General features: G+C 45.2%; 1 protein-coding gene across 1 annotated transcript; it reads right to left on the bottom strand.

Moving 5' to 3' along the window:
- Positions 1–483: 483 nt before the first annotated feature.
- On the bottom strand, positions 484–25,304 carry LOC136610862 (lactose-binding lectin l-2-like). The gene is made up of 8 exons (XM_066590060.1): positions 25,247–25,304; positions 24,634–24,744; positions 21,958–21,964; positions 21,854–21,906; positions 11,945–11,992; positions 11,372–11,514; positions 9,355–9,476; positions 484–707 (listed from the first exon to the last, which is right to left on the bottom strand). Exons 1-8 carry the CDS (start codon positions 25,302–25,304, stop codon positions 575–577), a joined length of 675 nt encoding a protein of 224 aa, XP_066446157.1. The 3' UTR covers positions 484–574.

The following is a 25,304-nucleotide window of genomic DNA, read 5'->3' as shown; positions in this document are numbered from 1 at the left end:
GTCTTAGAATGCAACTATGCAGATTCAATTGCTGAATTGCTGTTCTTTAAAAAAGTATCTAGAAAAACTTGGCATCACAGCTTTTGTGCTGATCCAGATAAGAAAGTTATTATGTTTCTTAACCGAATGGTGAACACTGTAAAAACAAAATCCAAAAACAACGGTTGGATTCCTAGACCTTATTTGCATCTCCCAACCAAAAATTACACAACACATTACATGTACCCCAGAAGGGTGCCATTAAAATATACTTGCCGCAAAAGAAAACAAACTCTTATAAAACTATGTCAATGCAATGATGAAAATCGCTTGGTTCTTAAGATACAAAAAAGGCTCTACACTACGGGGTTAAGAAACACTAGAAAAGTCTAAACAAGAAAACTTCATCCAACTGTTTCTTCTTTTCTATAAAATGCAAACATGAAAGGTAATGTAGAAAATGGGGAAGGGCCCTTTAAGAGCTCCTGACCCTATAAACAGTAGAGACATAAATCATGCAGAGATAAATGAGATGGGAAGTATAATTCATCCTCATTCGTAAAGTTCTGTTTGGTTCTAGATGTCTAAGATGAGCTCAGAGCTTCTTCTCACAAATCCCGTAGGCACCTTCATAATCACAGGAAATGTCATTCCACTCTCCAAAGGCCCGCAAGTGCACACAATCTTCAGCATCCTCCCAGTCATCTGGCTGTTCATTTCCCCAACGCCTGAAAATAAATGACACATTATTAAAGACTAGCTGGTATACCCGACTTCGCCCGAGTTAATTTGCTACTGGTGTTTATCTGGTGTTCACACGGAAATCTTATGAAGTCGTGGTTACTTTAGAGATACTGGAAAAACATATGTTCACCATTTTGCATAGTTCTCTGTGTTACCCAGGAAACACCACGGGAGGTAAACATGCGATGCTTCCTTTATATAAAATGACATCAGGAAGTGAGAGAATTAGATTCCATACGTGAAATGTGGACGCTAATTCTTTTGCTCTTAAAATTGAACAATCGAGGTGGGACCCATTAGCTTTTCCTATTTATGACATATTCAATGCTCGTGCCAAATTTCATGTTTCTATGACACCGGAAAGTGAGAAAATTACATTCCGTATGTAAAATTTGGACGCTAATTCTTTTGCGCTAGAATTGAACATTCGAGTTGGCACCCATTAACTTTTCCTATTTATGACATAATCAATGCTCGTGCCAAATTTCACGTTTCTATGACACCGGAAAGTGAGAAAATTACATTCCGTACATAAAATTTGGACGCTAATTCTTTTGCGCATAGAATTGAATAATCGAGTTGGGACCCATTAGCTTTTCCTATTTATGACATAACCGATGCTCATGCCAAATTTCACGCTTCTATGACACCGGAAAGTGAGAAAATTATATTCCGTACGTAAAATTTGGACGCTAATTCTTTTGCGCATAGAATTGAATAATCAAGTTGGGACCCATTAGCTTTTCCTATTTATGACATAATCAATGCCCGTGCCAAATTTTAAGTTTCTATGTGAGAAAATTACATTCCGTACGTAAAATTTGGACGCTAATTCTTTTGCGCATAGAATTGAATAATGGAGTTGGGACCCATTAGCTTTTTCTATTTATGACATAATCAATGCTCGTGCCAAATTTCACGTTTCTATGACACCAGAAAGTGAGAAAAATACATTCCGTACGTAAAATTTTGATGCTAATTCTTTTGCGCATAGAATTAAATAATCGAATTGGGACCCATTAGCTTTTCCTATTTATGAAATAATCAATGCTCGTGCCAAATTTCACGTTTCTATGACACCGGAAAGTGAGAAAATTACATTCCGTACGTAAAATTTGGACGCTAATTCTTTTGCGCATAGAATTGAATAATCGAGTTGGCACCCATTAGCTTTTCCTATTTATGACATAATCAATGCTCGTGCCAAATTTCAAGTTTCTATGTCACCGGAAAGTGAGAAAATTACATTCCGTACGTAAAATTTTGACGCCAATTCTTTTGCGCATAGAATTGAATAATCGAGTTGGGACCCATTAGCTTTTCCTATTTATGACATAATCAATGCTCGTGCCAAATTTCCTGTTTCTATGACACCGGAAAGTGAGAAAATTAGATTCCGTACATAAAATTTGGACGCTAATTCTTTTGCGCATAGAATTGAATAATCGAGTTGGGACCCATTAGCTTTTCCTATTTATGACATAATCAATGCCCGTGCCAAATTTTAAGTTTCTATGACATTGGGAAGTGACAGATTTAGATTATGTACGTAAAATTTTGACGCCAATTCTTTTGCGCTAGAATTGAATAACCGAGTTGGGACCCAATTACTTTTCCTATTTTGGAGATAATCTATGCTCGTGCCAAAATTCATGTTTCTACGATATCGGGAAGTTGGAGAACTTTTGGCGAGTCAGTCAGTCAGTCAGTCAGTCAGTGAGTCAGTGAGTCAGTCAGTCGGTCAGTGAGTGGGTCAGTCAGTGAGTCAGTCAGTGAGTCAGTCAGTCAGCCAGTGAGTCAGTGAGTCAGTCAGTGAGTCAGTCAGTGAGTCAGTCAGTCAGTCAGTCAGTCAGTCAGTGAGTCAGTCAGTCAGTCAGTGAGTCAGTCAGTCAGTGAGTCAGTCAGTCAGTGAGGGCTTTCAGCTTTATATATATAGATATTGCTGGGCAGTCATACCAGTAAGGCTCTGGTCACATCTTCACATCACTGGTATACGTCGGGAGAATCTTCCGGCAGTGTTTCCCACCAGGGGCGTAACTTGAAGTTCCTGGGCCCCAATGCAAAACTTGTAACAGGGCCCCCAACTATAATGCTTTTTTCATAGTATTTCGTTCCCTATATGGAGACGAAAAGGCCTTATGGGCCCCCTAAGGCTCCTGGGTCCGGGTGCAACTGCATCCCCTATAGTTAAGCCAGCGGTTCCCACTACATCAGCCCTCTGTACAAAGGTTCCATGTACCTGTAATTTCTGTACTACTCACTGACGTTCACCGTCAGTGCTGCGTTGTACTGATTTTTAAAAAATATGTGTTTTTTACGTGCCATCGCGGGTACCCGCAACCTATCCGCATTGTCAATTGTGGATGGGCTGCAGAACGGATGGTTTCCATTGACTTCAATGAAAGCCGTCCGTAGGAAGTCCGCAGCAAAATAGAGCATGCTGCGATTTTTCCTACTCTCACGGAAATCACAATTAGGGCTCCTGCACACTTGCGTTTTTCTTGTGCATTTTTTCACGCGATATCGCTGCATTTTTTTAACGCACTTGTCAATGGGACTAGTGTTAAAATGTTAAAATCGCATCGCGCAAAAATTGCAAAGCATTAACTTGCGATGATTTTTAAAATGAGAAAATCCCATTGACAATCGTGGAAAAAAACGCAGCGATATCACGTAAAAAAACGCGCAAGAAAAACGCAAGTGTGCAGGAGCCCTTAGTTTCCGCGAGTGTCAAGAAAAAAGCGAGTCTACATAGCATGCTTAGAAAGGTATTTGCTGCGAATCCTCCGTGTGGACGACGACCGCGGATTCCGCAGGAAACCTCCAGTCATTTGAAGTCGGTCTAAGGGCGAGCACCCACTGGCGTTTTTTTACCTGCGTTTTGCGTTTTGCGTTTTGCGTTTTTCCTGCACAGGCATAGAGATAACATGTGTTCCTGTCCACTGGCGTTTTTTTTGCGTTGCGTTTGCGTTTTTAACATAGGAGCTGTCAGTTGCATATGTGTCCTTATTTTTCTCCATGGAAATTAATGGAAAAGCCGCGAAAACGCCGCGAAAAACGCCGCGGAAAACGGGCGGAAAAAACGCGGGAAAACGCGGAAAACGCAAACGCCAGTGGGTGCTCGCCCTTATACTGTCTTAAAGGTAGTCTAAAGAAGGCAGGACTTCGCATATTAGCTCTGCTGAATGATGAATCTGTCGAACTTTAAGACTGTCTGTCCGAAGTTTAGGCCACCTATTAGCTGGCTTAGTTTACACCAAAAATGGTGGCTGCAATCTGCTGCGTTACTTAGGCCACGCCTTTACTCTAAGTTTGGAACATCTATTAATTAGCATAGTTTACACCAAAAATTATGCTAAAATTTGTGCACAATTTATTGAAATTTGGGGCAATTTAGGCCATGCCCCTTTTTTAACAAGTCAAAAAATTGTCTAAAAACACACAGTAAGTTTGGCACAAAGCAGGTAAGACAGTTTATTGCTGCTATTTTACCAGAAAACTGTTGTATTTTGTATAGTAAATAAGCCCAACTGTGCTCAGAGCAGGAGAGGCGGGGGAGAATCGTACGTAATATAGAAAGTAATGCCATGTGGCAGTCCGACTCCTGTGTGAGGGAGGCAGATAGAAAATGCAGTAGATGTTCTACTAATTGATTGAGGTTCAGGAGCAGGGAAATGGGAAGCGGGAGACTGACAGGGCACTAAACCTGAAGCCAGAAAATGGGGGCACTGTGCCCGGAGCCACAGAATTGGGCATTATATCTAAGTGCTGGCACAGAGGTGGACATTACTTTGTGGTGCCACAGAGGGTCACCAGTACTAAAAGGGTGGAGGGGTTACTGAGAGGTTCATTGGGTGATAGTGGAAGAATTGGGAAAGTGTGCAGAGATAAGTAATGGCTGGTCATGGTGGTCTGGGCCTGGATAAAGAAGAAAAAGCAGATGTCAATCAGAGAAGACATGTCTTGTGTAGAGCTGGCCTCTATTATTTATAGGTGTACTAGTAATGTAAGGAGGTCACTGAGGGACAGTTACGGTGCTGGGGGTCACTGAAGGGCACAATTACTGTGAGACGAGATCGTCCCTCTTTTTGTTGCTCTAAAGTTGGAAGGTATGGTGAAGTCCACTAAACTTAAGTCCATATCACAAAAAGAGTTAGGTCAATGCATACCACCCTGGAATATGGCGAAGGGACACTCATAAGACATATGTCAGCTGAATGGGAACCTATGGATTCTCTCTGCACATATCCCAGGAGCTTTCCCACCACATGCATTGAATGTTGTGTCAAAAGGTGATGAGAAAAGGCCCTACGTAGCAATGTTACAGATACCACAGTAATATGGTATGCAATGGAAGAGGAAACAACTCTGCATGCCTCTTTATGTAATCAGAGGCATATAGAGATGAAGTTGAGGCTGCATTACGGCTGTGTAAATGAGGCGTTACTCTGTGTCTAATACAATATCTACATTAATCTGATCTAGAGCTCTACTTTGTAAGTAAACTGTAAATAATAAGGGCTCAAGCACAAGGGAGAACGTTGTCTGGTACCTAGACAACCCCTTTAAAGGAAGTCTATCACCTATATTTTGGCCTACAAGCCGACTATACTATACAATGTGCACTGTTATGTGGAATTCACAAATACCTTTTATTTCTTTGCAGCATGGTTTCACTGTCCAGATATTAGTCTTTAGATTTATGCCATATGCAATTTAGTGGTGGGCCATCCACCGCTGCCTGCGGTCTGGGCTTTCTTCCCCCTTATTGTTTAAAACACCCCATTCTAACGCTTAGTGAAGTCTACAGCTCCTTTTCTGGAGACACCATGTGTTCTACCATTACTGCGCTTGCATTGCACTAGGTGAGCTAGCACATGCACTGTGAGTCTGTAGTGGCCCAGAGTTAACAGGGCCCCTCCATAAGTATGAATGTGCAAGGTGAGTGCAAGATAATTAGGCTTCTTTCATGAGTCATTGTGCAGTCTAGCAGAAGGTCTGAGAGTTAGCAAGAAAGAGCCTAGTCTGCAAGTGAGTGAACCCCACAGACACAGATTGGTCTGTGTGTGGACAGAAAGGAAGAAGCTGAGCGATTCCCTTTTGCTTGACCTGGGACCATCCTACCCAGGATGTGCCAGTGCTACCACTAAGCACTGAGTAAGAGGAGCTGCCATGCAGTGCTGAGTGCAACTTCTAAACGGGAGTGTTGACTGGTAGAGAGCTGGAAAGAGAGAGAGTGGATGAAAGTAGACCTCCACAGATAACTGGGACTGTGGACTCGGTTGACATCCTGTGAATCCTCCCTGTCACACCACCATTGTGTTGGCACCAGTACCCTGCTGGCATGTGTAAAGTTCTGGACTGTACCTGTTTTCTACAAGTGAGCTCAACCGACCGTTCCCGGTTTTGCTCTGAAACTTTATCCCTGCGTGTGGACTCTTTATTCAGAACTTCTGGATTCACTGCAGAGGTTGGAACGGTGTTGTCATGAGTGACAAAAAGGACTTAAGATAAACCACCTACTGGGTTACTCTGTGAAACTCCCCCAGCAGTAACTTGGTCGGGTCCCATGCTATACCCAGGGAAGGAGATGGTAGAGACCCCCGTGACAAGGCTGCAATCTTCCCCGTTATCTCCTCGGCTGTGGGCCTGCTCCTCAGATCCTGCAAGTTCTTCTTGGCCTGGACTAATGTCATGCTTGAGTGGCGCAAGTGCAGTGATGGTGAAACATATGATGATTCCAGAGAGCAGAGGTGGAGATATCACTAAGCATGGAATGGGGCAGTTTTTTAAGCAATAGGGAGAGAGACCACAGGAAGGGGTTGGACTGCCCATTAGATGGCCTACTGTTAAGTTGCATATGTGCAGGATAAAGACTGATATGTGGACAGTGGAGCCAAGCTGAAAATAAAGGTATCTATGGATTCCACATAAGAGCACTCATTGTATAGTATATTCAGTTTGAGGCCTTAGTCTGCCGGGCAATTTTTCGCGCAATTTGCGCATGCGCATGCGTCCGGCGATTTTATAAAACCATTGCTTTGCAATGGTATCGGACACATGAGCGCTTTTTATGCGCTCGTCCGATAAATTATAGAACAAAAAATCGCAGATCGCTCCTATCTGCGATCTGCGATTCCTGTTCGCTTCTGTATATGCGCTCAATGGGGCCGGCGGCAGCAGCGCCGACCCCATTGAGAACATATAGAAGACAAATCATTCTTCTCTGCCACAGCTGTAACAGTTGTGACAGAGAACGATGTTTGCCCATTGAATTCAATGGAGCGGCAATATAGCCGCTCCATTGAAAGCAATGGGCTGCCGGCGTGCGCGGGGTGAATTGTCGGGAAGGGGTTAAATATATAAACCCTTCCCTGCAATTCATTCTAAAATGTTTTTAAAATAAAAAAAAATTGTATACTCACCTTTCCGCTGCAGCCGGAGTCCAGCCGCGGCCGCTGTCAGTTCTCCTGAACTGCTTCTTGGCACTATTCAGCCGGTGGGGCTTTAAAATCCCCGCCTGCTGAATGATCTGCCTCTGATTGGTCACAGCCCTGACCAATCAGAGGCTGAAAACACTCACACACCCATTCATGAATTCATGAATGGGTGAGTGACTGCTGCCTCTCAGCTCTGAGCCAATCAGGGGCAGGTCTGACTCACATCCATTCATGAATTCATGAATGGGTGTGAGTGAGGCATGCCTCTGATTGGCTCAGCGCTGAGCCAATCAGGGGGCAGGTCTGACTCACACCCCCTTCACACCCACTGCAGGACTGCCACGCGGAGTTCCGGCTGCCGGGAGAAGGTGAGTATACAATTTTTTTTAATTTTAACACATTTTAGGATGGGTTGCAGGGAAGGGCTTATATATTTAACCCCTTCCCGTCAATTCATCCCGGGCTCGCCCGCAGCGCATTGCTTTCAATGGAGACGGCTGTATTGCCGTCTCCATTGAATGCAATGCGCTGGACAGCTCCGGCCTGTTTCTAATGAAATGCGGCTAGGAGCAGATTTTCGGGCGATTTGCGGGCGACTTGCGCGCACCGGTCACGCGATTTGCGGATGCGCATCCGTCATGCGATCTGCAAATCGCGCGAAAAATCGCCCGTCTGACTAAGGCGTGAAGGCCAAAAAATAGGTGACGGACTACTTTTAACGTCTTAACGTTACAGGATGTAAGAATTTTTTTTTTTAAATCCCACATATTTGATATCATCGTATCCGTCATGACCTGTACAATAAATTGAATGTGCTCTTTATCCTGCACGACAAAAACTGTAAAAGAAAACACTAAAAAGATAGGTAAAATGCATGTGTTTGTTTTGCCTCCCCAAAACATTAAATAAAAGTGATCAAAAACAAGCAGATACAGAGATTCGTCCATGAAAAAATAAAAAAAGATACGGGACTTTGAAAATAGCAATATAGAAAAAATTATTTCCAAAAAAGAATCAATAATAAAAGGGTCGGGATCAGAAGTAGCGCTCCTTCAGTGCTATATGGAAATACTGTAGTATAATTAGGTAAAAGAAAAGGACTTACCCGGTACTTAGTGAGTTTCCCAGGGTGGGAAAACCCACTAGTACCTCCAATTCCGGGATAGCCTATAGAAAAGTTTGATCCATGTATCCTTCTTCCCAATCCTGAAAAACGGAGAGCTGCTAGGATGTCAGGGTTCCCTAGTAATAAGGAACCCCGTGGAGTGGAAACTTTAGAGCAAAAATGTCCTGTTTAGCGCTTCACGGGATAAAGGAGTGGAGATGGGGTGTATAGATTACACCAAATCGTGTAGTTTAATGGCAACGCGTTTCAGCCCTCTGTGGGGCCTTTTTCAAGATGCTTGAAAAAGGCCCCACAGAGGGCTGAAACGCGTTGCCATTAAACTACACGATTTGGTGTAATCTATACACCCCATCTCCACTCCTTTATCCCGTGAAGCGCTAAACAGGACATTTTTATTTCCAAAAAAGGGTTTTTATTTAGCAAAATTGGAAAAACCTAAACATATGATAGATACAAAATGAATAAAGTTTTTACAATACATTATGTGTACCTAAAAATGGCACCAGTAGAAACTACAATTCGCCTTGCCAGCAACAAGCCTTCCATGGCCACGTATACGGAAAAATAACAAAGTTAGAGTTTTTGAAAAGTGAAGTTGAAAATCCCCAAAAAATCACTGTGTCTTTGGGCCAAAATAGGCCGTGTCTACTATGCTGCTATCTACGATATTACAGGATATACAGTAGACATTACATAAACAGCGGGGTTTTGATCTGGGTGTTGGAGTCAGATAGGAACTTTTCAAATTTTGATCCAGGGATTATTCTGTCTGCCATTATGGAGTCGGAAAGGAATTATTTTCCCCCAAAATGAGATAAGTTGGCTTCTGGCTCTTTGGGTTTTATTCTGCCTTCCTCTGGATCAATAAGGGGGATGGAAACAGACTGAACTGGATGGACATTGTCTTCTTTCAGCCTAATATGCTATGTTACTATGTCTTATAGGGACTAAATAAGATGGTTGAATGAAAAAGTCACCAATTCTATTTGGCACATAGTTCACTTCCTTCCTACAGTATACATTTATGGGTTTAATTCAACCTTATCATCTTCTTGGGAAACTTACTTGTAAGATGTTTCATAATTGCTTCCATCGACCCATGTCCAGGTTCCTTCTTCATCCATATCATGGAGTCCAATCCAACAATGTTTGTATGAAGAAGCACCAGATATAGAAACAAGGAATAGCTGAAAAAGAGAGAGCAGCTAGGAGCATTGGTAGCAGCTGGTCCAGAGAATCAGGGGGTGAGGCCAACCACACTCTTCACACCATATAGAAGGTAATCTTCCAATACAAAATCCAAGAGCTTTCACAGAAAATGAATACTAGATTCCTTCAAACTCAAAATAACCAAGGCACCGAAGCCAAAGTGCCAGAGTTACTTCAGTGTGATCATTTATGAGGAGCTCCTTCCTTGACATGGAGATGAGTGTAGGCTGTATTTTTGATCATGTAACCAAACATTGTCATAGGCCTCCACTTATGCAATAGAGGCTGAGGGTGACTACCCACTAGCGTTTACGAATTTGCTGCTTTTTTTTCCAGGTGTCTATGCGGCTTCCTAATGTTAAAAACACATCGCAGCAAAATCGCAATTTCCCGTGAAATCACGATTTTGCACGATGCGATTTTACCATTAGAAATCCCCCTGGAGAAAACAAAACGCTGCGAATTTCGCAGTGAAAAAGAACTGTGGTGGCTAGTCACCCTAAGACAGCCTGCAGACGCCCGGGTCGGATCCCGCTGGGAGAATTCTTGCAGCGGGACCCGACCCGCGACCCTGCAGAGACCAGCGCGTACTCACCTGCTTCCACGGCTCCAGCTGTTTGATGTGACGGCTGTCGGACAGCCGGCGCATGCGCAGACTGGAGCCGGTGGCCGGGGAGTGAGATTTCTGTGCGGGGCTCGCAGAAATAGAGCATGCCGCGATTTGTTTTCTGCGTGTGATTTCGCGCAGACAAATCGCGGCTGTCTGCCTAGGATTGCGTTGCTAACGCAATCCTATGGCAGATTCCACGGGCGGAAATTCTGCGGGAAATCCTGCTGCGGAACTCCCGCCCGTGTGCAGGACGCCTAAAAGGGGGACAATTTGGCTTCTTTCAAATTGAATTTGTTGGCAAACCTTTATTTATTTATCCTCCCCAAGGACACTGACATTTTCTTCTTTCCATGAGGCCTCATACTTTGCAGCATTTTTCTCCACCCCTGCCTAAAATTTTTGCATGCTTTCTACTGCAAATCTTTAAAAAAAAGTTGAAATGGAGACATTTTTTAGGGTAGATTTTTATTATTCTGTGGGTCAGAACAGTTACGGCATTACCAGATTTGTAGAGTGTTTGTTGCACTACCTTTTAAAAATAAAAGGTGCATACTTTTAATTAACTTTTGCCGCCATCTTTTGACAACCATATTCTTTTTATATTGCTGTTGATTAGGCTTTGTGAAAGCTTGTTTATTTGTGAAATCCCCTGTAGTTTCCCTTGGTACCATTTTAGGGTACAAACTACTTTTTGATCACTTTTTATTAAATGTTATCGAAGATAGGGGTAACCAAGAAAGCAAAACTCTGGCGTTGTGTATTTTTTTCTGACAGAGGTGCCCATGCATAATGAATAATGAATGAATGAATTTTTCAATAAATCAAACTTTCACAAACAGTGATACTAAATATGTTTTTTTTTACCATAGTGGCCAGGTTGGATATTACAGGCCATTCCATTCAACTGCCACTTTGCCTGTAATACCAAGCCTTGCCACAGGAATGTAGCTGTCTGCTTCCTGCAGAAAATAGTTCAATGTACAAGTGTGGTGGCCTGGCAAGCAGTTGATCAGAGGGAGTCCCAGGGAATGGAGGACAAACCATCAATAGTTTACAACCAAACACACTTCACAACCAAACTAGCAAACAAACAGATTACAGAAATACTAGAAATCAGACACCAATGGATTCTAGAAGTGACGGTTGATGTCATAGATACAGTCCTTCACCCATTGACATGATAGAGCTGATGGTTAGTGATGTAAATTAATGCCCTTTGGCCATATTGGCAGTTTGAGCTGCCATGTTGCACCATTATCTCACCTGCTCCCGCTCACTGGTGATTGAAGCTAGGTCAGCCCCTTTCTTGAGACATGAATCTCTGGTCTGTGACCAAGTAGCTTTAACTACAGTAGAGGAATAGCAACTGTCATCAAGCTGCTTCCATCCGTCCTCACAAGTCTTCTCTGAAAACCAAAATAAAATAAGATTTACATGCCGGAGGACATTGATTCCCCCGCACCATCCACAGCCCTCCCCTACGTTCTACAACTGCATTCAACCCATCCCAGTTACCTTCTAGGAAGGGTTTCTCACAAGCTGGAGGTACGGTGGCTATTTATCTTCAATTCTTGGAGAAGCCTTTTTACTCTACTGGACATCCATGTGTTTGTTTGCTCATATCACTGTTATTACCCTACGCCTTTAACGTTATCATTATGTTCCTACTACTTACATCGGCCATGTTGGATTGGCCAGTTTCCGGGTCATGTGTAGGAGAGCTATTTTGCATATTTTTCTTAGGAAGCATTTTCTGTTTTTTGACTCAGAAATTAATATTCATGGATTTCCCAATCCCTCTACCGTTCCATGATGACATTTCCCTTGGTGACTTACTCTTTAGTGATGTATGTAGGTCATCCATAGCTGAAGAAAGGTTATGTACTGCAGGGAAAAAATATTGTAGTTAGAATTTTATTGACGTGAAGAGCACTGTTCAGTGTATGTAGATTATTTTATGGGGTCCAAGGACAAGTGTAACCATAGATGGTGCAGAAATTGTATTAAACACGAAACCTGAGGCTTAAGGAACACACAGTCTTCTGTATCACATAGTAAAACAGAAGGACTGTAAATGGTTCATCACCAAGTGGATGTACCGCTGAAGTTTTTGTATTAGGGCCCATTTGCTTCCAGGGTATTTTCACATTGGAAATGCAGAATTTAGGCATATTAAAAAGTAAATTCTCTACATATGAGAGAGCTTTTTATTACAATGTGAGATCCTCTGTTATGTCTTCGCAACACCAGTGCACCAAGCCTCAGCACAGACCTAATATAGTGTTCACACAAATGCCATAAGCACACACAAAATGCATACTGAACACCAAGGTCAGACTGCGAACTGGTCTCACCGGCAGATATAACATATCCTTACTCTAACGGAACAATCACCACATGAAACCTACCTGCAAGCAGGGTGATCGTCCTGAGAAGGACGACCCTGTGCTGGAGCCTAGGGACCTACCTATCCCTGGATGGCAAATGATTCACAACAGGACTGTTCACACCAACTCAATAATGTTGAGAAGGACAAACTTTTAAATTCCTATTTCGTATCAGTTTTGCTTGAATAGAGATGAGCGAACGTAATCGTCCGAGCTTGATGCTCGCTCAAGTATTAGGGTACTCGAGATACTCGTTACTCTAGACGAGCACCATGCGGTACTCGAGTCAATTCCATTTCCTTCCCTGCATGTTTTGCGCCATTTTCTGACCAATAGACATGCAGGGAAGGCATTACAACTTCCTCCTGTGACGTTCCAGCCCTATCCCACCCCCTTGCAGTGAGTGGCTGGTGAGATCAAGTGAACGCCGAGTATTTAAAGCGGTCCCGCCCGCTGCTCGCCTCAGACACACGCTGGCAGAGAATAGGGAGAGTTCTGTTCCGGCTGTTCCTGCTATATGGAGAGTGTTAGGCTACTGTTTGCGTCTGCAAGAACCCCAATGGTCCATCTTAGAGCCACATCTTACCGTGTGCATTACTGTTGTGGCTGCTGGGAGCAGTTTTGCACATTTTATTTTTCATCTTGGCCTGTGCAGACTATTGTGCTCTCACTCTGCAGTCAATTATACAGAGTATAGGGGCAGTACTGGTGAGGCAGGGACAGTGGTAGTGTAGAATCTTGTCAACAAGTACCCCAAAAAAGTTTCTTCTTAGGGCTACCTGTGACCGTGTGCATTACTGTTGTGGCGGCTGGGAGTTGTAGTGGCTCACTATTAGCCAGCTAGGCCTTTCTGCAGCCTAGCGTATAATTTTTTCAGCTTACAGTGTGCGTTACATAACCGCTGTGATCCTCCAAGTGCAGGCCAATAATTGCCTAATTTTTTACACCGCTCTGTGCGTCCTGTCAACTTCACGCACAGCGTACGGCCACAGCCGCTGATAGAGGGAAAGACATATACACGCTATCTAGGCTGTGGGCTCTTTCAAAAAAATCTGAAAAAAAACTCCTCCTTAGGGCTACCTGTGACTATGTGCATTACTGTTGTGGCTGCTGAAAGTTGTAGTGGCTCACTATTAGCCAGCTAGGCCTTTCTGCAGCCTAGTGTATACTTTTTTCGGCCTACAGTGTGTGTAACATAACCGCTGCCAGCCTCCAAGTGCAGGCCAATAATTGCATAATTTTTTACACCGCTTTGTGTCTGCTCTATTCGAAAAACACCATGCTGAGGGGTAGGGGTAGGCCTAGAGGTTGTGGCCGTAGACGCGGGCGAGGACGTGGAGGCTGTCTCAAGAGCTTTCAGTGGGTGAGGAGGTCGATGATGATGAGACACAGTTGTCTATCTGTGAGGTAGTAATAAGGGCAGTAAGTTCGAGGGAGGAGCGCACAGAGGATTCGGAGGGAGAGCCGCTGGATGATGAGGTGACTGACCCCACCTGGTTCGCTAAGCCAACTGGGGAGAGGTCTTCAGAGGGGGAGGCAAGTGCAGCAGCAGGACAGGTTGGAAGAGGCATTGGGGTGGGCAGGGGTAGAGACAGGGCCAGAGCGAAGACTCCCCCAACTGTTTCCCAAAGCACCCCCTCGCGCCAAGCCACCCTGCAGAGGCCTAGCTCTTCAAAGGTGTGGATGTTTTTCAGTGGGAGCGTGGACGACCGACGAACAGTGGTGTGCAACCTGTGTCGCGCCAAGATCAGCCGGGGAGCCACCAGTACCAGCCTCACCACCACCAGCATGCGCAGGCATATGATGGCCAAGCACCCCACAAGGTGGGATGAAGGCTGTTCACTGCCTCCAGGTTGCACCACTGCCTCTCCCCCTGTGCCACAACCTGCCACTCAGATCTAACCCCCTTCCCAGGACACAGGCACGAGCGCCTCCCGGCCTGCACCCACACCCTCACCTCCGCTGTCCTCGGCCCCATCCAGCCATGTCTCTCAGCGCAGCATCCAGCTGTCGCTAGCGCAAGCGCAAATACGCCGCCATGCACCCGCACGCTCAAGCATTGAACGTGCACATTGCCAAATTGATCAGCCTGGAGATGCTGCCGTACAGGCTTGTGGAAACGGAGGCTTTCAAAAACATGATGGCGGCGGCGGTCCCACGCTACTTGGTCCCCAGTCGCCACTATTTTTCGCGGAGTGCCATCCCAGCCCTACACCAGCACGTCTCCCGCAACATCAATCGTGCCCTCACCAACGCAGTTACTGGGAAGGTCCACTTAACCACAGACACGTGGACAAGTACTGGCGGGCAGGGCCACTATATCTCCCTGAAGGCACATTGGGTGAATTTGGTCGAGGCTGGGACCGAGTCAGAGCCTGGGACCGCACACGTCCTACCCCCACCCAGAATTGTGGGTCCTTCCTTGGTTCTGGTATCTGAGGCGGTCTATGCCACCTCCTCTAAACCCTCCCCCTCCTCCTCCTGCTACGCAACCTCTACCTCTCAATTAAGAAATGTGAGCAGCGCGGCGCAGCAGCACAGCGGTGGGCAAGCGTCAGCAGACCGTGCTGAAACTACTCAGCCTATGTGACAAGAGGCACACGGCCCCCCCAGCTGTTGCAGGGTCTGACAGAGCAGACCGACTGCTGGCTTTTGCCGCTGAGCCTGCAACCGGGCATGGTCGTGTGTGACAACGGCCGTAACCTGATGGCGGCTCGGCAGCTCGGCAGCCTCACACACGTACCATGCCTGGCCCACGTCTTCAATCTGGTGGTTCAGCGGTTTCTGAAAAACTACCCACACTTGTCAGACCTGCTCGGCAAGGTGCGCCGCGTCTGCGCACATTTTCGCAAGTCCACCACGGACGCTGCCACCCTGAGGACCCTGCAACATCGGTTTAATCTGCCAGAGCACCATCTGCTGTGCGATGTGCCCACGCGGTGGAATTCTACGCTCCACATGTTGGCCAGGCTGTATGAGCAGCTTAGAGCAATAGTGGAATACCAACTCCAACATGGGTGGCGTAGTGGGAGTCAGCCTCCCCAATTCTTTACCGAGGAGTGGGCCTGAATGGCAGACATCTGCTAGGTCCTCGGAAACTTTGAGGTGTCTACCCAGATGGTGAGCGGGGATGCTGCAATCATTAGCGTCACCATTCCTCTGCTATGCCTCTTGAGAAGTTCGCTGCAAAGCATAAAGGCCGACACTTTGCGGTCGGAACAGGAGACGGGGGAAGAGAGTGTGTCGCTTGATAGTCAGAGCACCCTCATGTCTATATCTCAGTGCGTTTTGGAGGAGGAGGGGGAGGATCAGGAGGAGGAGGGGGAAGTGACAGCTGGGTCCACTGCAGACGGTACCCATGCTGCTTGCCTCCCATCTGTTGAGCGTGTATGGCCTGTGGACGAGGAGGAGGAGGAGGAAGAGGATCCGGAAAGTGATCTTCCTAGTGAGGACAGGGATGTGTTGCGTACTGGTACCCTGGCACACATGGCTGACTTTAATATTAGGCTGCCTTTCTCGTGACCCTTGCGTTAGACGCATTCTGGCCACTACGGATTACTGGGTGTACACCCTTCTCGACCCCCGGTATAAGGAGAACCTTTCCACTCTCATTCCCGAAGAGGAAAGAGGTTCGAGAGTGATGCAATACCACAGGGCCCTGGTGGACAAACTGATGGTAAACTTCCCATCTGACAGCGCTAGCGACAGAAGGCGCAGTTCCGAGAACCAAGTAGCAGGGGAGGCGCGGAGATCAGGCAGCATGTTCAGCGCAGGCAGGGAAACACTCTCCAAGGCCTTTGCCAGCTTTATGGCTCCCCAACAAGACTGCGTCACCACTCCCCAGTCAAGGCTGAGTCGGAGGGAGCACTGTAAAAAGATGGTGAGGGAGTACGTAGCCAATCGTACCACCATCCTCCGCGATGCCTCTGCTCCATACAACTATTGGGTGTCGAAGCTGGACATGTGGCACGAACTTGCGCTGTATGCCCTGGAGGTGCTTGCTTGCCCTGCCGCTAGCGTCTTGTCAGAGAGGGTGTTTAGTGCAGCTGGGGGAATCATCACGGACAAGCGTACCTGCCTGTCAACTGCCAGTGTCGACATGCTTACACTCGTAAAGATGAACAAAGCCTGGATTTCCCCAGACTACTCTTCTCCACCGGCGGAGAGCAGCGGAACCTAAAGATTGTTTTCGCTGCAACCGCAGATAAAAGCACTCTCCTCTATATCACCGGTTAAACGGGGCATTTAGCTTTGTCAATCTGTCTCTGACATTAGTCCTCCTCCTGCTACTCCTCCTCCAGAAACAACATGTCATCGCGCTGAACGGCCAATTTTTCTGCGGCTCAAAAGGCCCATCTACATCTACCAATTTTTTTTACAATTTTTCCAAGTTTCAAAAGGATTGAGACTGTAACATGAACCAATTTTTTTCAACAGGGCTGCCTCCAGGCTCTGTTACAAATTAAGCAACAGTGAGCTCTTTAAAAAAATGTTTATGGGTTTCACCTGCCCTCTCGGTTGATAAATTTTTTAGAGGTACACTTGTACTCTTGGTACACTAATTTTTGGGGCCCACACCTACACTCTTATCCAACTAATTTTTCCGGCCTTCGCCTACGCTCATGGTATCCCAATGTTTCAGAGGTTGGCCTATACTATTACTACAGAAATTTTACAGGGGTCTGCCTGCCTGCCTATACTTCTGCTACAAGAAAATTACATGAGTCTGCCTATACTGCTGCCACTTACATGTTACAGGGGTCTGCCTATACAGCTGCCACTTGAATGTTACAGGGCTCTGCCTATACTTCTGCCACTTAAATGTTACAGGGTTCTTCCTATACTGCTGTCACAAGGATGTTACTGGGGTCTGCCTATACTGCTGCCCCATTAATTTTACTGGGGTTGGCCTATACTTCTGTCACGTAAATGTTACAGGGGTATGCCTATACTTCTGCTACAGAAATGTCACTGGGATCTGTCTATAGTGTTACTACAGAAATGTTACAGGGGTCTGCGTATACCTCTTCTACAAAAATGGTACTGGGGTCTACCTATGCTTCCGCTACATAAATGTTTCAGGGGTCTGCTTATACTGCTGCAACAGAAATGTTACTGGGGTCTGCCTATACTTCTACTACAGACATGCTACAGGGGTCTACCTATGCTTCTGCTACATAAATCTTACAGGGGTCTGCTTATACTGCTGCTACAGAAATGTTACAGGGGTCCGCCTATACTGCTGCTACATAACTGTTACTGGGGTCTGCCTATACTTCTGCCACATAAATGTTACAGGGGTCTGTCTATACTGCTGCCACTTAAATGTTACAGGAGTCTGCCTATACTTCTGCTTCAAGAATGTTACTGGGGTCTGCCTATACTTCTGCCATGTAAATGTTACAGGGGGTCTGCATATACTGCTGCTACACAAATGTTACAGGGGTCTGCCAATACTTCTGCTAATGAAATGTTACTGGGGTCTGTTTATACTGTTACTACAGAAATGTGTTAATGGTGTCTCCCTAGACTTCTGCAACATAAATGTTACTGGGGTCAGCTTATACCTTTGCTACAGGAATATTACAGGGGTCTGTGTATACTATGGGTGCACTAAGTCTTCCCATCGTGGTGTTATACCTATCTGGCCCCCCAAAAAACCCAGACTGACTAGGGCATGGATTGTGGGCTGAGGCCAACATGTATTTCCTTTCACGTAACCTCAGCTATCTGGGGCACTGCAATGGGATTTCTTTATGTACCGTCTGTGTGTTCCTGCTAGCCACCCATGCTGTGTGGGCACACAGACTTGCCATAGCGGAGTTATACCTGCCTGGCACTTTAAAAAAAAACAGAATGTCTAGGGCATGGCGTGTGGGCCGCAGTCAACATGTATTTTCTCTCACGTAAGCTCAACTATCCGGGGCACTGCAATTGGATTTCTTTATGTACCGTCTGTGTGTTCCTGCTAGCCACCCATGCTGTGGGTGCACACATACTTCCCATTGAGGTGTTTTACCTGTCTGTCCCCAAAACACTGAAAGACTTGGGTAGGGTGCAGAGTGCAGATGCATTACCCCTTGTGTTGTCGACGAGGTATCCGACACCCAAACAGAATGAGTAGTGTGTGGACACATGGATTCCCCATTGCTATGTCACTCGCAGCACCTTGGGCCACACAAGGTGTTTGCTGGGACAGAGGCTGACCCAGGGCCCGCTCACATACTTCCCACACCGAGTATTGCTGCATTGTGGAGATGTGTAGAAGTGCTGGGCTGGCAGCGGAGTCCCCCTTATGCCCACATTTGCAGCTCCTGACGGAGGTGGCAAAGGATTGGAATGAAGATGGAACGTCAATCTATTATCAATTCTCAACAGCATTGTGGGCTATCGCCCACACTTTCAAAGAGGGTCGCTGCCTGGCCCTGCCAACCCTCTGCAGTGTGTGCCTCCGGTTCCTCCTCATGGCAGACACACTTATAAATAGAGGGTGGTGTGGCTATGAAGCGAGCGTGTGGCATGAGGGCAGCTGAAGGCTGGGCAGGGGCAATTTTGTGTGCGCTGCGGATGCACGGTCGTGCAGGGGGGGGGGGGGGGGGGTTGGGCAGCATGTAACCCAGAAGAAGAGGCAGCAGTGTGTCTCACAGGCAGGAATTGTGCTTGATTGGAGGTAGTGTGGTGCTTAGCTAAGGTGTGCCTTGCTAATGAGGGTTTGTCCGAAGTAAAAAAAAATTGGGGGGGGGGGGGCCCACTCTTGCCGCTATTGTGGATTAATAGTGAGACCTAGGAACCTGAGATGCAGCCCTGCATGTTGCCCCTCGCCTGCCCTATCCGTATCTATGTCGTTTCCATCACTTTCATAGGTTTTGAAGATTTGCACAAATGAAAACCTTAGAGAGCATCGGTCATATACAAAACTGCTCGAGTCGCCCATTGACTTTAATGGGGTTCGTTACTCGAAACGAACTCTCGAGCATTGTGGAAAGCTCGACTCGAGCAACGAGCACCCGAGCATTTTGGTGCTCGCTCATCTCTTTTCATGAAGTAAATGTAACAGCAACTGATCTTCTCTGTGCTATTGAAGTGATCAAAGAATGCAGGCTATCTACAAACAGAGAGATGGTAAGGAATCAATTAGAAAAATTCTTAAGTCTCCAGGTCCAGTTGAATTACATCCTATGATACTGAAGGAAGCAGAAGAAGTAATTGCTGAACCACTCGCCATAATCTTTGAAAATTTCTGGAGAACAGTAGAAGTCTCAAAAGATGGGAGAACGGCAAATGTTATCCCTATCTTCAAAAAAGGGAAATAGGTGGATCCAGGAAACTACAGGTCTGTGAGTCTGACTTCTATACCAGGAATGATCTTTCAACAAAATATTAAGCAGCATGTAAGTAGAATCATAGAATGGTAGAATTGGAAGGGACCTCCAGGGTCATCTGGTCCAACCCCCTGCTCAGTGCAGGATTCACTAAATCATCCCAGACAGAATACTTGAATGAGAATGGTTACTCCATTCTCATTCAAGTACTTCAAAGTACTTGAATGAGAATAGAGTAACCAGAGCCAGCATAAGTTTGCAACTAACAAGTCATGCCATACAAATCTAATTTCCTTCTATGACAGAATCACCAACTGGGTTGATCAGGAAAATGTGATAGATATCGTAAATCTTGACTTTAGTAAAGCATTTGACAAAGTATCTCATACCATCCTTATTGAAAAAAAAAGACCAAATATGGGATTAACAAGGCAACTGTTAGGTGGATTCATAACTGGCTGAGTGATCATACTGAAAGAGTAGTTATAAATGGCTGCACATTCAATTGGAAGAATTTCTAAAGTAAGGTACCACAAGGCTGTATCCCGAGCCCAGTGTTGTTCAACATTTTTTATAAATGATCTAGATGAAGGAATTGAGGGGAATCTGATCAAATTCACCAATGACACAAAGCTAGGAAGGATAGCTAACATGAGACAAGAGAAAGAGGATTCAAAAATATCTAGATAAGCTTGAGCAGTGGGTGATGACTATCAAAAGGGTATTAAACAGGGAGAAATTCAAAGTCCTACATCTGGCCAAGAAAAATGAAAAAAGCACATACAGAAAGGGAGGAATTGGGCTAAACAGCAGCACATGTGAAAAAGATTTGGGCATACTAGCAGATTACAGACTGAAGATGAGCCAACAGTGTGATATAGCAGCAAAAAAGGAAACATAATTCTGGGATGTATTAAAGGGGTTGTCCCGAGGCAGCAAGTGGGTCTATACACTTCTGCATGGCCATAATAATGCACTTTGTAATGTACATTGTGCATTAATTATGAGCCATACAGAAGTTATAAAAAGTTTTTTACTTACCTGCTCCGTTGCTAGCGTCCTCGTCTCCATGGTGCCGACTAATTTTCGCCCTCCGATGGCCAAATTAGCCGCGCTTGCGCAGTCCGGGTCTTCTCCTCTTCTCTATGGGGCTCCGTGTAGCTCCGTGTAGCTCCGCCCCGTCACGTGCCGATTCCAGCCAATCAGGAGGCTGGAATCGGCAATGGACCGCACAGAAGCCCTGCGGTCCATGAAGACAGAGGATCCCGGCGGCCATCTTCAGCAGGTGAGTATGAAGACGCCGGACCGCCGGGATTCAGGTAAGCGCTGTGCGGGTGGTTTTTTTAACCCCTGCATCGGGGTTGTCTCGCGCCGAACGGGGGGGGGGTTTAAAAAAAAAAAAAAACCGTTTCGGCGCGGGACATCTCCTTTAAGAGAAGCATAGAGTCTAAATTGCGTGAGGTAATTATTACCCTCTAGTCTTCCAGGGTCAGACCTCACCTGGAATACATTGACAAACTGGAGCAAGTTCAGTGAATAGTTACCAAGATGGTGAGCGGTCTGCAAATCATGTCCTACGGGGAACGGTTAAAGGATCTGGGAATGTTTAGCTTGCAAAAAAGAAGGCTGAGTGGAGACCTAATAGCTGTCTACAAATATCTGAAGGGCTGTCACAGTGCAGACGGATCAGTCCTATTCTGATTTGTACAAGGAAAGACTAGAGGCAATGGGAGGAAATTGAAAGGAAGAAGACACAGATTAGATATGAGTAGAACAGGTTGCGAAGGGTGGTGGTGAGTTCTCCTTCAATGGAGGCTGGACAGACTTCTGTCTGGGATGATTTAATGAGCTTGCATTGCGCAGGAAGTTGGACCCGATGACCCTGGAGGTCCCTTCCAACTCTACCATTCTATGATACAAACTGAGTGTGCATATATATGGGGAGAACAAAGGAATAGCTATTGGATGAATGACCATTCAGCCCAGCACTATTAAAGGGCTCTGATCTCAACATGACAAACACACAAAAATATTACCTCTTTCCCTAAAGTCATTCATCTCTTTTAAAGTGACCAAATCTTTTCTGGTACTGGAGACATAGCCTGTTAGGAAATAGAGAATCATTCTTAAATTGGTTAACACATTAGCTTACCTCCTCTCATCAAATATATCAGACATATAGAGAGAAAATGAAAAATATCAAAATATCCAAATAAATCAGTGACAATAACTGACCTCACTATTCCCTTGTACAACTATAATGCTATACTTTATGGCACTTCGGTACTATTCACATGCAACCTGATGAATGGTGCTACTTTTTAGCCCCCAAAATTAGAAGAAAAAAAACTACCATTAACACAGGGCACAATACTGTATCTATCCTGTTATGTAATGTTAGCATTGACGTCTGCTATACAGAAGACTGGATCTGTCTAGGCAGGATAATGTGAGCCCCGCATATATCTGTGTCCGGTTGCATCCTGTTTTAGGGGTAAATTATAAAATGGGCTAAATAAATAAAGTCAGTAATAATCTGGCGGCTGCTGCTCGGCCGGTAAAGCATTTCATAATCTATAGTACTGACCAATATGCCATTGGATGGACCAGGGCCATGTATAGCATAGAGGTAGCCCATGCCACTGCTATGGGGAGCTTCCAGAAAGGAGGCCTTAGTTGTGAAGATACCCTTTGGAACATTGTGGCCTGTGGACTTGTAAAGTGCTGCAGAATTTGTTTGGGATGATTATCGCCCACAGTTACTGTTTCCAATGAAAATGTAATCATCCCGTGTAAAGGTACCTCAACAGACCTTTTACATGGAACCATCATAAGTCAGTTTATCGCTTGATCGTACAAATCAAAAAATATCTAAATTCAGGGACTCACCAGAAAACTGGGACCCTTGACATGGGTTTGCGAGTTTTTGTATTTTGATGAAAATATTAACTAGTACCTCATATTTATCAGTATTTTTGCAGCAAGCAGTCTGGCTTTGAACGCCGGGGGAGCACAGGGTGTCCTCCATATAACAATTGGACCATCTGCATGCAGAGGGATGTGGTGTCTATACCTGCCCTTGTATCTTCTAGCAGTATAGCAGTAAGTATGGCAGCTTACAGTGATTTTTTTTTTTATCGTTGGATTGTGGAAAACTGACTGATAATCATTCTCTGTCAACCCTGCCAGCGACTGAACAGCGAATGATAATTTATTGGCTTCTCATTCATCATTCAGCTTATGCAGGCATACAAATCAAACAACGATTGGCCTGTTTTCTAGGCAGGCAGAAGTGATGTCCATCTCGCTCCACCTTCATGCGCTGCACGATTATCGCTCCTCTGTGAAGTACAGTAGCGGTAATTGTTTGGATGACTGTCAGGTTCTTAAACACCAGACAATTGTCCCATGTAAAAGGACTCTAACTGCACTGACAGGGCAACATGTCAAAAGTTTTGATCAGTGAGGGTCGAGGTCCTAAGGCGCTGAAACAAAGGGGCTGCAGCGCTCATACAAAAATCATGTACCTTCGACTGTCTTTGTTGCCTGTTGGCTTCTCTCAGCAGCTGAAGATGGACACAACTGTCTATAAAAGTCTATTCGTTCATCTTCAGCTATCAAGAGTTGCTGACAAGCAACGAAGACAACTAAAGGGGCACACTGCTTGGAGTGCTGCAACCCATTCAGTTCAGGGATCAACAGAGGTATCAGCAATCTGACCCCCACCAACCAAAACCTCTGACATGATGCTCTAACCCACACACATCAAACAGAACGCTGGCGGGATGAATATGGCCCACAACCTCACTTTATGTGACTCACCAGCCAAGCAACCTAACAGCGACTCCACTCACTTAGCCTGCAGTATCAGTCCAGCGGTGGCAGTGCAGAGTCTGTGACATGAGACCTCTTCCCCGCTGGAGTGTGCCATCTTCTATGCAGAGCAGACGCCAAGAAAGAGGTCAGCAGTCACAGACTCAGAAGTGACTACTGATGGATCAGAGCTGCATGGTGGGTGAGTGGAGTGCCTGGCCAGAGGCCAATAGAGGTATTGCTATTACTACTGGGACTACTATGGGGGTCACTTATTACTATTGGGGTCAATATAGGGGATGCTGTTACTTTTGGAGCCACCATGGTGGTCACTATTACTATTTGAGGGCACCAATATAGGGTCACTTACTACTGGGGTTACTTTGGAGATCTGCAATATCACTATAACCATCATTTTTACTACTGACATAACTATGAGTGGTCGCTATCACTATTAGGGCCACTATGGGAGTCATTATTATTACTAGTGCCATTATGGGGATCACTAATACTACAGGGCCTTTATGGCAGTACCATTACTACTGGGACCACTTTAATGATCACTATTATTACTGGGGGCAATATGGGAGTCACTACTACTACTACTGGGGACACTATGAGGGATCACTGTCACTACTAGTGCCACTATGGTGGACCGTATTACGACTGGGGCAACTATGAAAGTTACTATTATTTATTGGGCCACCATAGGGGTCACTTTCTGCTGGGGCCACTATGAGGGTCCCTATTACTGTTCTGGTCACTATTACTACTGTGGTTACTATGGGGTCACTTACTACTTGGGGGCCCTATTACTATACAGTCTTACAATTACAATCAGCCCTTTGAAGGCAACCATAAGACTGATGTGGCCCTTGGTGAAAATGAGTTTCACACCCCTCCTCTAACCTATCAAGTTTTTACAAAGGGCAGTATCTCTTTGACAATCCAATCAGAATCCAGTGAATCAAAGTTTTTAATAGCAATAATAAAACATTCTTACCTCCAGCATAGACAGTAATAAAGAGGACCAGGATGAGAACATACAGTAGGGCCAGCAGTCCATAGGAAATCCATTCTGGTTTCCAGGTGTAAGAATCGTACCACCTTCTGCCTGTAATGAGAAGACGCAGTAATGTAATATATACTGATATTCACTAGCCCGGTATGTTGTGACTTGACTTCATAGTCGGCCTGGACTGTGCAGAATATCCATACAGCCATTTATGTACAGGACTCCTCAATTACAGTCCTAATTAGCTCCAGAATGAACAGTGTAAATTACCAGAATGCTAAAGTTTCCGAAATATCAAGCCAAATACTAAAAAAACTACCATTAAAGAAAAATGATCAGCCATGGGACAGATACATTCTGTATATACAAGAGTTAGAAACCACTGCCGGAAAATGGGATTGCACGTTACCAGTAACTACAGTACGGTTGTGTTCACATAGCAGATTTTGTGGTGGATTTCATGCAGAATCGTTTTTACTGACTGCTGCTTACTTACAGTCATCAGTCACTAATCTGGAGAACATGAAGAGGCAATAAAATAGAAACCAGAAAATATTAAAAAAAATAAAAGTATCAAAATAGAAAAGTTAAATGAATGTACCTGCTGGTCTTTCATCATCATAAAGTGTCTCATGATCAATGCTGCTTTCGGAGTCCAT

This window comes from Eleutherodactylus coqui, chromosome 2 (genome assembly GCF_035609145.1).
Source record: "Eleutherodactylus coqui strain aEleCoq1 chromosome 2, aEleCoq1.hap1, whole genome shotgun sequence".
In the NCBI taxonomy this organism is placed as follows: domain Eukaryota; kingdom Metazoa; phylum Chordata; class Amphibia; order Anura; family Eleutherodactylidae; genus Eleutherodactylus; species Eleutherodactylus coqui.
This window is presented reverse-complemented; position numbering and strand designations above follow the sequence as displayed.

Excerpts from the sequence above, each read along its gene's own strand:
- LOC136610862 (XM_066590060.1), bottom strand. The coding sequence starts at position 25,304 with ATGGACTCCGAAAGCAGCATTGATCATGAGACACTTTATGATGATGAA. Across the intron at positions 24,745-25,246 it reads TGATGATGAAAGACCAGCAG|GCAGAAGGTGGTACGATTCT; the intron begins GTACATTCATTT and ends TTCTCATTACAG. Across the intron at positions 9,477-11,371 it reads TCACCAGTGAGCGGGAGCAG|CTATTCCTTGTTTCTATATC; the intron begins GTGAGATAATGG and ends TCTCTTTTTCAG.